Consider the following 12,268-nt stretch of genomic DNA (forward strand, 5'->3'; position numbering starts at 1 on the left):
CGCGCCCCCGCCCTACTCCGCCCCGAGCGCACGGCGCGCGTGATGCGCGCGGACCGCGCCGCGCTGCTCGCGTGGCTCGTGTGCTGCGCCGTTGCCCTGCCCGCGCACAAATACAGCACGCGCCTCGTGCGCACCAAGTATGGCCCGCTGCGCGGCATCGTCGTGCACTCGCACCCGCAGGTCGAGGCCTATCTCGGTGTTCCCTACGCCACGCCACCTCTCGGAAGCCTCAGGTATAGCGTCTTTAAAATCAAAGTTTAAATCCACCATCGATAACACTAGAAAAATGTATACCACCGACCTACATATATTTACAAAATACTGTCATTTCTAACTTAACCAGAAATGTAAAACATTACGCACTTCAGTGACAAATCCAATAAAAATTCCTCGCCATATCTCGGAAAAATAGGGAACGATTCCTTTGCACACATCATAAAGTAGTATCAGGATTTTTATATTCTTGGTGACACTATATTAACCGTTGGTTTGTGAGACAAATTCAAAACAGAGATAACAATATATTTTAAACGGGAATTTGAATCTCAGAAATCTACGGTAAGATAATATCTAAATATATTTCAACAAGAAAAATAGAAACTCATTCATGTGATCGTTATTTTATACCGTATCGCTGCTTAAGTTCTTTTGTTTCGAACAAACAAATAATCAGTAAAGTAATAGTAGCGTTCGGTAGGTAGATAGATAATCGCTTTAACAACATTTACTTCGACTACATTTGAATAGAACTAGAACAAATGTCCGAAGAAATCTTTGTATTAAAATGTACAAATTGCAGCGGCATTGTTATAATTTATCATTTGAGAACAATGTCAAACGTGTGTGCAGCGTTTATAGTGGATCTAAGCGGTGGGATAAAGCGTGTAATCTAAAACAGATACATGCCACCGGTGACGCCATCGCAGTGGCGCACGACGCGGCTGGCGGACTCGGTGGGGCCAGCGTGCCCCCAGGCGCCACCTGCCGCCACACCGCACGAAGACGCGCTGCTGCTGCACCCGCGCGCGCGCATCCGGCACCTCGAGGCGCTCCTGCCTCTGCTCGCTAATCAAAGCGAAGACTGCCTCTATGTTAATCTTTATGTTCCTACTAACGGCAAGTGTCTATCATTAATTCATCGTTTTTTATACTTTACAATACTTACTCTTATCCGAAGTCTAGTGGCAACGTATTGCAAAATGTCGCGAAATGCATTGTAAAGCTTTGTATTTCACCTATGAGCGGTATTTGTTAGGTAATTGTAAGGTGTTTTCATGATTGAATTTTTAAGTAGTTTTGTATATGCGTTAAAGTAAAGATATTTTTATTATAAAAAGTTAATGGTATGTTATTGTAGTTTGTTAAATTAATTAAATTGTGTACCTAAATTTAGCTTCGTGAGTAACATATAAAACGAGAAGCGACAACGCAAGGAGTACTGTTTACAAAAATCTAAATATAAATTGAATCGAATCCACACAGCTGCCGTTCATGTATTTTTTTTATTATTTTGATCGAAAAGGTAGAATTTGTTTGCAGCACCATTTTATTTGCAAAACGACAAAAGAGTTACTGCATAGTTTTCATTTTTCCTTTGGTTTCGTTTCCATCACGCTCACATCTCACGCGACTCGCTCTTTTTTATTGTTGTATGTGATTCCAAACCAGATTGATTTAATTCTAGCACTAAGCTTCTTTGCTTTGAAGCCAATAAATTGATATTTTTGTTCGTGTTATATTTATGCAATAGTTTTAACGTCCCATGTTGTGGACAAGCTTATAATTTTATTTGCTTTGTAATTTAGCAGTGTTACTTTGAGCTGTGTGCGATGGCGTGTAAGACAAAAGAGCGCTCGAGGCGGAAATTGGGAGGCCCATTTGCCACAGCGGGAATGAAAACAGAAAACAGCGGGTGTGAAGGGTGTTGAGGCCTCAATTCCGTAGTGCATTGCAGTGCATCATGCCCCCTGCAAGCAGTGCGGAAGTGAGGCTGAGACAGTCTATAGCTACGAGTGCGCCTCTACAGTCGAAGACTCCGTGCTGCAATTGTCTATAAATAGTAGTACTTCACCCGTTACTCGGCATATATTACCTTTTTTGTCTGTATTTGCTTAATCTTATATATTAATTTTATCCACTTTAAGTTCATTATTTAATTTATTAAACATTTTAGAGTAGTTTTTATTGTAAAGAAATCGCTTTAATAACTCCTGCAGTTTTAAAATCAATTGTTTATTTAGCTTACTTTAGCACATACATTGTTCGAATTGCATTTACTATTGTATAATGAAGCACTAGTAGATAATTACGACGTTAAAACAGGGGCAGAGGATGGCGTGGAGGGCGAGGGGCTGCCGTGCGTGGTACTCGTGCACGGCGAATCGTACGAGTGGGGTGCTGGCAACGCGTACGACGGTACCGCGCTCGCCGCGCACGGCAATATCATCGTCGCCACCATCAACTTTAGACTCGGGGTATTGGGTAAATATGTTTCATTTAATTATAACAAATTATTCCGACACTAATTCGATTCCTCTTGATTTATCAAGTACTATTATTAAATGTTTTCTTTTGTCTGCTTTTATGATAGTGGGAGGTGTTTTTATCCTATGTAGAGTTTATATTTTTTATAACAAAATAATTTAACTGTTAGTTTATTACTGAAACTTATACATCTAATTAGGAAATGAAAAGGGACGTACATAACCATATATATAAAAATGCAAAGTTAGTATTAACTTTGTTTTTGTTGCTATTTAATAACTGCAATGTAATAATGTAATGTAATAGTTGCAAGTCTCGCCTTTTGCTGTTGCCTGGCACGTTTAACTTTAAAACTTGTAATTTATTTAACAGCAGCTGTAACTTTGATTCCGGGCTCAAAGTTCGTAAGCGCCTAACCAAGTTTGAGCATCGGTGTCGACCAATAAATTTGTTAATTTTACTTTAAGTGTTGATTTAGTACATGCTTTAATTAATTGGATTCTGAATTTGTAAAAAATGATATAATTATAAGTATATCTATACGATATACAATTGAGGTCAACTTCAATTGAAATAGTATGTTAAGTTCAATACTTGAGTTTGGTTTAACAACATTAATCATTTAACGAGAGTTTTGTGTTGTAGGTTTTTTAAAGACCGGTGCTAGAGGGTCGGCGCAGGGTAACTTCGGGCTGATGGACTTGGTGGCGGGGCTGCACTGGCTGCGGGAGAACCTACCCGCATTCGGTGGTGACCCCCAACGCGTCACGCTCATGGGACACGGCACCGGAGCAGCTCTTGCTAACTTTCTAGCGGTCTCACCTGTTGGAAGAGGTTTACTTGTGTCTCTCGATACAATCTTTATTGTAAACTTTAATGAATTAGCGAGTTTCCTCATGATAGGCCTGCCGTTATTTTTCTGCGGATTATTATCACAGTGTGTAATACTCTTCCATACATACATCGATATCACCGTCATATCTTAGTTCAGTTCCTATTTTGGTATATCCTCATTCACAAAATCCATCCATACTTTTTTCGGTTTTCTTCTACCTTTGTACTCATCTATACCTATATACAAACTCATTACTAACTAGTGTCTTTTTTATCTGAAACAACTATGTGTTATGTAAATAAAAAAATGTATTTTATGCTTAGCTGGTTAATTCAAATAACTGGTTAGATAATAAAATAAACATTTTTGACGATAGAGAAGGAATTATTAGTAAATAAACTAAATCGGTATATTTAATTATAGTTCGTAAACTAAAATTAAACATCTTTAACTTTAAATATATTGTGACGCTAAATTTCTGTAGAAGCAATGACAATAATCATTATACTAAACAAACTAGGGTCCCGACGTTAACTGTTACTACAACAATAAATAAGCAAATAACATTTACAGTTCAGGCGATACTATAAATCGCCTAAATTTAATGTCAATCTAATTAGACATGAACACTTATTTATTTTTTTCTTAGTAAAAATTTTATAACTTAGATAATTGAGAACGAAATATTTTCACATTTATTTTCACAAATTATTAATTCAGCTGGAAGTCGTGCATAAATTTCGCTTCGTTGTATGTTTTCTAAAGCGTGCGAAAAAACGTTTCTGTAAAAGCAAAAGAAGCACATTTGAAATTACGGTGCGAATAAAATAGCGTTAGTAATAAACGTAACAGAATCACAATAAAGAAGGCGGACTCAATACATTCATTACTGAAGATAATATTACTCCAGTAAATCTCGAAATGATGGAATTAAATTAGGTTTTCTGCTACAGAGCTACTGAAGCGCGTCATCTTGTTAAGCGGGTCGGGTTTGAGCTCTTGGGCGCTGCAGAGAGAACCGCTCACGATAAAAAGAAAGGTAAATAGAGTGCCGTTTAAAAGCATATTTAGTGTAAGCTCTCAACTGTTAGCACAACTTGTTCAAATAAATTAAAGTTTCTCAACCTTTTCAAAGTTATTTTCAGCTCAGTTTATGGAAATTAAATATGCTTAGATTAAAAATAGCCATATAAGTTTATAAGTACTGATGTAGACAAATGTAATTATATTTATTTTTCTTTAGCAAGTTGTATAAGTGTACTTTAAGGACTATATGGACAGATTTTGCCGGATTTCGACCTTTATAAACACTGTATAGACCTACCAGTAGGCACATTTAATAAGTGGAAATACACATATCGTATCTTTATTGATTATATCCGTTTATATAGGTAGCGGAGCAAACAGGCTGTCACGGTGACTTGTTGGAAGATGACTTAGCGCCCTGCCTTCGAAAGCTTCCCCTTTCTGCACTCCTGGCGGTGCGACTCGATCCCCCCAGATTTCTGCCAGGCTTCGCGCCTTTCGTTGACGGAACTGTTATTGTAAATCCATCATCGGTAAGTTAACATACGATTCTTTTATAGGAAGTAGTAATCGTAACATGGAACTGCAACATTTATTTTTTCAATTAGTATTGTAATCTCTCTGTACGCCAAATTAGAAAAACTCGACCCAAGCCTTCCTACACATAGGATTCTTCAGTGCGGTTTTACTGTGCACCGTGTGACCGGACTTTAAAACTAAGTTCGGATTTGCCAGTCATCTCCGATCGCACTCTCGGAGATAGCAAATAAGCAAGGTTCGCCATTGACGGATAACTTCACGAAGGACTTCATCATGATCATTCTCATCATTCTCTCTGTAACTAAAAAGGGAAAATCCTGAAAGGCATCACCTCTCTAGCTTCTTATTTATTTTTCTATGATCTGCCTTTTGTATTATTTAATTACGATACGTTCAATTGACTAATTTTTTGTTTTTTTTTACTTATAAATAAGATCATGATATATTTAGATATACAATAAATTATAAATAAGATATTATGATGTTATATTTATATATTATAGTGTTTTTTTATTTATTTACGTAGGCTCCACCCCCTACGGATAACTCAAGATTGGGTGCGGGCGCGGCGGCTGTGGCCAATGCCGCAGGACATGAACTGGCAGACTTTTCTCACAGAGAACTGCTTTTTGGGCTTACGACAACAGGTAAGCGATTCTACTATATTGTGGTTTTACTTGATCTTGTTTTTTTTTTGTCTTATATATTTATCTGCATTACTTACTAAAGTACTTTTTTACTATAACGACTTAAAGGAATGAAAATAAAAGTAAGGTTGCATTGTATCCGAGTTTAATTTGACCAACATTATCTAGTAAAATAATAGTTTTAATTTGTGAAGCAGTGAATTCTTCAAGATACGGCTTCCGTTAAATTTGTCTCATTTAAATTTGTTGGTGAAGCGTTTCCCAAAATTTATGCAAATAACTGAAATTCTCCAACTTGCAGAATCTTACTTGGAATTCAATGCTCAAGACTTGGAGTTCGGTTTTAACGAAACTCGACGGGACCGTATTCTGCGTACATTTGTTCGTAACGCCTACTATTATCATCTTAATGAAATTTATTCTACTTTAAAAAACGAGTACACGGATTGGGATAAACCCGTTCAGAACCCTTTGAGTGTACGCGACGCGACCCTCGAGGTGAGTTGTTTTTATTAAACACCCTAGGACTTTTAAAATTTCCAATTTTTGCCATATTTTTTTTATTTTCTTATTAAATTCTCATTAAGGAAGCCTTTTCAGTTATTTTTCTCTCTATCGACATCGATATCTCATTTGGTCATAATTTAAGCCTCAATCGGTTTTTGCAACTCATTCAATGACTTCGTAGCGCACAAAAGAAGTTAATGACACTCTCGCGCGCCGAATACAAAATAGACGCTTTATAATTGAAGATGACTGGCGAACACAAGATTCTTTATGGTTTCAATTTAAACATAAAAGTTAATAAAAGCCTTGCGCTGTGCTTAGGTATTCCTGTCTAGTTTCGTAGTGCCCATTAATTGACTTTTTTAATGTATATTTTAAAATTATTATAACAATTTAAGTATTAACTAATGAAATATAATTATACTTACTTATACCAACATATTCATAAACCCATCATATAAAATATTAGCCTTATATCAGTGGGGTAAAGATCATATAATAATCGAGAACATCACTATTTCACATATGTATTTAATTACTTTAGATTCTCAGTGATGGGCGTACCGCAGCGCCTTTGATACGACTAGGCTATTTACATGCTCTGCGAGGTGGAACAACTTATTTTACACATTTTCATCACCTTTCTCAAGATAAAGATTATCCACAGGTAAGTTATGTATCCTTGATTGTTGAAAAAACTTTTATAGAGATTACACTAATAATTGCTACCTATTTTAATTACCGAATCAGACGAAAACCTGTTACGCTAACTCCACAAGGTCATCAGTTCATTACACGTCCCACAGAGAAGCTCGGAGTCTACCCAGTTTAGGGGTGATTGGGACATAGTCAACCATGCTGGCAGTGCGAGTTGGTTGATTTTAAACAAATCTTTGAATCGCTTATACTTAAATGTCCAGGGATCATGTCAGTATTTTCTTTGAACATTTGATAAAATGAAATAACGTCGAAAGATGATGACCATGTGATGAATGAAAACCAGTTGTAATAATCAACAATTTCCTATAGGCAGTACTACAAAAAAATAGATAAGAGTTCTTTTGTTTAGTTCATAAAGAGCCTTGTATTGTAAGTAAAGGGTATATTATAATTCGTAGCGACCGGGCTCCGTGCACGGCGAAGAATTACCATATTACTTGGGAGTTCCGTTCTCTCAGACTCATCATCAGAACTTCTCGCAGCAGGAACAGCGCGTCTCGAAGATTTGCATGCATTATATCTCTAACTTCGTAAGATACGGGTAAGTAACTAAATACCTAATTAAAAAACATTTTTCTTCGACCTTAGTTCAGATAAATCTACACATATCATGTCATTCTTGCTTTAGCAAATAGAAAACATTTGTGATTTAAAAATATATTTGAAGTTGGTACAAGTGCACTCGACTTCTGAGAGATTGTGCCTTCTCCAGTGTTTTGTATTGTTAGCGAAGGCAGCCGGACATCCGATGCTAATTGTTAGTAAATACGCATTCCATCTTAGCTTTGAAGAGCAACAAATCTTCTCCTGTTACTTATACGCTACGGTTGTTGATATTTGTGTCTTTTTCACTACAAATTCTAACTAACTAAATAACTTGCATTGGATTTCTTCGTATAAGTTTAGTTTAAGTCTATTCATTTTTAAATCATCTTGTTTTGTGTTTCTTACTAAGATTGATATTAATCAAATAATTCTGCTACGCTAGTAATCCCAACGACCCATCGGCTACGCCTCCTCCGAGTTCGTTATTAGGGGAGACACCTCGTCTCGGGCCCGATCAAATGCTATATTGGGACACGTATGACACAATTAATCAGCTCTATATGGAAATCGGTAAGTAACATTACAAATGCTTATTAAATCATAATGCAAAATTTAATTCTACAAAGTACTGATGCTGTGTATTTAGTTGATAAAATAGATCCAAATAAAAGAAAACTTCAATTAGGTAATAAACCGGAGATGCGGAATCACTATCGAGGACACAAAATGTCTCTGTGGCTGTCGCTCATACCGCAACTTCATCGGCCTGGCAACGACTTACCGGACGCCGCTATGCGTCACCATCACTTCCAAGACGACAATGCTAATTATTATGAAGGTATTGTACCAAATTTAATAACTCTGTGGTGTATACTTGTTCAGCAGTGGAGCATTAAATCCTTTCTTCATTTATTATAGGTGCAGTGAGACCACAATCAATATCAAGGGCACACATTCCACATGTCGTTAATGTTGACAACCCTGGCCGCGGAGAAGGTCGCAGTACGCCTTCTTCTCGCTCAGCTCAGCCGAAACCTTCCCCCTCCCCGCCGGTCATATCTACTGAGTGCCCGCCGAACGCAACCGTCACACCGGTGCACCCGGACGATGCTCTACTCCGCCGACTGGCATCGTCTCATTACCAGTCTTACACGGCCGCGCTCACTGTAACGATCGCAGTCGGATGCTTCCTTCTGTTGCTAAATGTGTTAATATTTGCCGGAATTTATCACCAACGCGGATCACGACCGAGACGTTCGAAAGATGACCTGGGCGAGGCAGGCAGTTCGTCCTCCTCGGACAATTATGATGCGAAATTAGATTATGAAATTCGTGCTTACGACGGAAAAGGGTTCGGCTTCGATTGTAAGTCGGCTCACGTGTCACGAAGTTTAAGTTCTAAATATGATTTACGGACGTTATCTGATTGTGGAGAACCCACGTTTGGGGAGTACAGTTGTTACGATGAAAAACATCGAGCCGCTTGTAATTCTTTACCGGACGTCAGTGTCGGCAGTGCGATAGAAGCGGGAAGTGTTGTGTGTATCGATACACAAAAACCGGATATACAAAAAGTGGAAGGACGAATGCAGCCGGATCCAATAGGCAGAACGAGTACATTTGAACCACGCGTTGTAGATAGTTCAACACAAGTCAAATTCGGGCCTGTGCCAGATTCCGAGCTCACATCAGATTCTAATGGAGACTCTGAAACTGGGGCTGGAGGTTCGGGAATTTTGAGAGCTCCGCCAGCAAATTCGACCCCGGTGCCGCCAGGAATTATGAAGAAGAGGGTACAGATACAGGAAATATCTGTATGAGATTTTCTCACTACCCCTGAGGTGGTTATTAACAAAAGGACAAAATTGTGAATTTATCAGCCTAATTAATAATGTATATACTATGACTATTATTACGAAAGTGTAAAGTTATGTGTAAATATTGTATACAAATTATTTATAGTGCGAACGAGCAGCAAAATTTTAAATTATGTTGAACCTTGCCAGTGAACGAGTTGTAAATATATATATAGTTGTGGAGGTTACAATATTCTAGTCGTATGAGGTAGGATCGAATATAATGAAATATATGTTAACAACAGATTTTCGTTGTTCTAAATTTATTCTGCCATATTAATTACGTGAACGTTAATTACATGTACCTATATAAATTATTCACACGTTTATTCTATTTGTTACTCGATTCCTATCTTTGATAACGGGAGAATAAATTATTGGTCATAGATAATTAGAAACGTTCATCACAATGTTATGAATGTGGACATTACAATAAATTAGTAACCAAAGACTTATTGAAACATGCATAATGTGTATATAATTTTTATTATATACGAAGTGTTTCAAGTGAACGGTGTAAAATAACCTAAATTGCATAATATGTTGTGATTTTGTAAAGTTAATTTAAGTGAGATGTGTTAAGTTGGCGTAGTTTTTGATAAGTAAACTCATATTTAAAACATACAACAAATTGAAATTTGGACGAGTACAGAACTACAATATTGACTGGATTATCTTATTCTTTTAATGAAACTACAAGATGCTTTAAGTTCTGATATTGTATATGGTAAACAGGGTAATAGACCACAAACGAAACAGTTTAAGGAATTAACTGCATCGAAACCCATCTCGTGATACATTTTCAATATTATTTGCTTGCTAAAAGTGTAACGTTAAACTAAATATTATGTTAGGTTTATTTTCCAACATACCATATCTAACTCTTTTGCCAACCCATCCGTATATGTTATTAATATTTATTAAAATATACTCATCATATTTAATTTTATGTATCACTGTTTTAAACTGCTTGCGGCGTACTCGTCCAAAACTAACAGGAATTGATAATTTTTTATCTCATTATGACGATCAACTATTTCGTATTAATATACGTTGTAACAAAATTGTGACAAAATGTGACTCGTTCTACAAGAAATATGTAACTATATAGAAATTACATAGTTTATATGGAATTGATATAATAAGGATTTCAAATCGTTATATAATGTTAAAACATGAAATCTTTATCAACAAACTTATAAACAATAGTTTTATTTATATTTAAATAACGTATTTATTTATAATTAATAATTAATTATTTAGTTTTTAGTATGCAACTATGAATATTTGTTTCCTTTATGGAATTGTGAATTTTGAGTCAAATAGCCTTATTATTTAAAAACTTTTAATACACATCATTATCACAACTATTAAAAAAAATGAAAACATTAGATAAAAACATCAATATAACATGTATCGATATTAGGTTCATCAATTACTGGATTTGTGATACCTAAACTTATGGTAGTAATTTCTGCCACTAATAGATTAAATGGTATAGGGACTAATTTTAAAATAATAAGTGTATGTGTTTATAATTCTTCAAGTTTTACTTATTGTTTATTTATAATGTAAACATAACAACGTAATGTCTGAAAATGTTAATAAGCAAGACAGCATTAATACACTCGACTTCAAACTGGATGCTTGATTACTAAGACGGATGCCTATTTTATTTATATTAACGAAGTGGCAAGCATGAAAGAAAGACTTAACATTTTGTTACAATTTGGTGTAATGGAAAAGTACATAAAATATATGGTGTCAAATACATTTTTGTGAAATTTGATTTTGTGTTTTATTTTTCTTTTTACAGGACAAAATTTGTGAATTAAAAATTAACATCTGTTTAATATTCTGCTTTTGTTTACAATGTGTGGCAAAACGTTGTGATAGAAAAAGCGCACCTGTAGAATTAATTTCTAAACATCACACTTCGAAATGACACAAACTGTTAACGAAACAGTTCTAGTAAAACAGTTTTCCGTTAAACAGGTAAAAAATCTGTTTCCAGTAGAGCGGGTCACATTTAACAAACAAGTTTCCTGTTTGGTAACGTAAACAATTTACACATTTCCACTTAGTGCAAAATAATTGCATTTCCATTGGAATATGTGAGAGAGTTCGAGGCTTGTAACAAACGAGCCGGACGAATGAAGCGGACCGCGAAACCTTCAAATTGAATTTTAAGCATCCAATTTGTTTGCGCGATGCCGCTTGTGCTGGGTTACATCAACGCGGGCGTAGCCCACACCGATTGTTCCCACACTCGTAAAGCGATTTTTGCCAGCCCATATGCCGAGGTCAGACAGGATTTTTATGAATTATTTATACCCCCGCATGCACCGTTTCGCGATACACCTATTTTTGCGGCGATGTTTAAAATTTCATTTTGTGTGCGTAAGTTTTAATCTAATGTCATAAATATTTATTAAAAACATAGTTTTGCTTTCCTTTTTAAGTTAATAAAAGAAGCTGTATTTTATGGTTAGTAAGAACATATTCTGTATTACTCCAAAAATACTGTTAGACACTGTTTAGCTAAACACGTGTTTTAACCCTTTGACCGCCGCTGATTGATATTATTGACCTCAACGTGATTGTATTTTTACCATAAATATGTAACACCACAATGCCTTCGGTATAAGTATTTCATTATTTATTAGTAAAGTTCGCATTTCGTAAGCCTACGCATAATAATGTTCCAATAACCATGATTTGTCAAAAATCTGCGCCGGGCGCTAGAGTGACGGTATAAAAGAGTTGACTTATGTATGTTTAAGCTTAAATGTTTATATTTGAAACACTGTCTTATTTTTTTATGGTAAGGCCCAATTAAGTTTAGAAGCAAATATCAATAATTCGCATTACTATCTAACAATTACGAGATAAATATTGTAATTCAGTTCCAGTAGTTACTCCGTTGACGTTGCACAGAATAATATTTGTTGGTTATGTTCCTTGTCAATTTATTGACGGAATGTTAAAATTCAATAAAGTGGCGACATATGTGTTACCGAGAGAGCAGCAATAGGACAAGTGAAGTGGTTGGCGCTCGTCTTAATTGTCAATAAACATTAGTCCCCGCCAGTGCGGGCCTTGCTCCC

The 12,268-nt window shown here is 36.0% G+C and overlaps 1 protein-coding gene across 1 annotated transcript; it reads left to right on the plus strand.

The window, feature by feature from the left end:
- Positions 1-42: 42 nt before the first annotated feature.
- Positions 43-9,522, plus strand: LOC106707253 (neuroligin-1). Its single transcript, XM_014507503.2, has 13 exons — positions 43-233; positions 899-1,116; positions 2,323-2,481; positions 3,130-3,318; positions 4,273-4,358; positions 4,711-4,878; positions 5,412-5,532; positions 5,834-6,030; positions 6,584-6,706; positions 7,158-7,300; positions 7,748-7,875; positions 7,991-8,143; positions 8,224-9,522. The coding sequence occupies exons 1-13, from the start codon at positions 43-45 to the stop codon at positions 9,123-9,125; spliced, it is 2,778 nt and encodes a 925-aa protein (XP_014362989.2). The 3' UTR covers positions 9,126-9,522.
- The last annotated feature ends 2,746 nt before the right edge of the window (positions 9,523-12,268 follow it).

Source organism: Papilio machaon, chromosome 1 (genome assembly GCF_912999745.1).
Source record: "Papilio machaon chromosome 1, ilPapMach1.1, whole genome shotgun sequence".
In the NCBI taxonomy this organism is placed as follows: Eukaryota; Metazoa; Arthropoda; class Insecta; order Lepidoptera; family Papilionidae; genus Papilio; species Papilio machaon.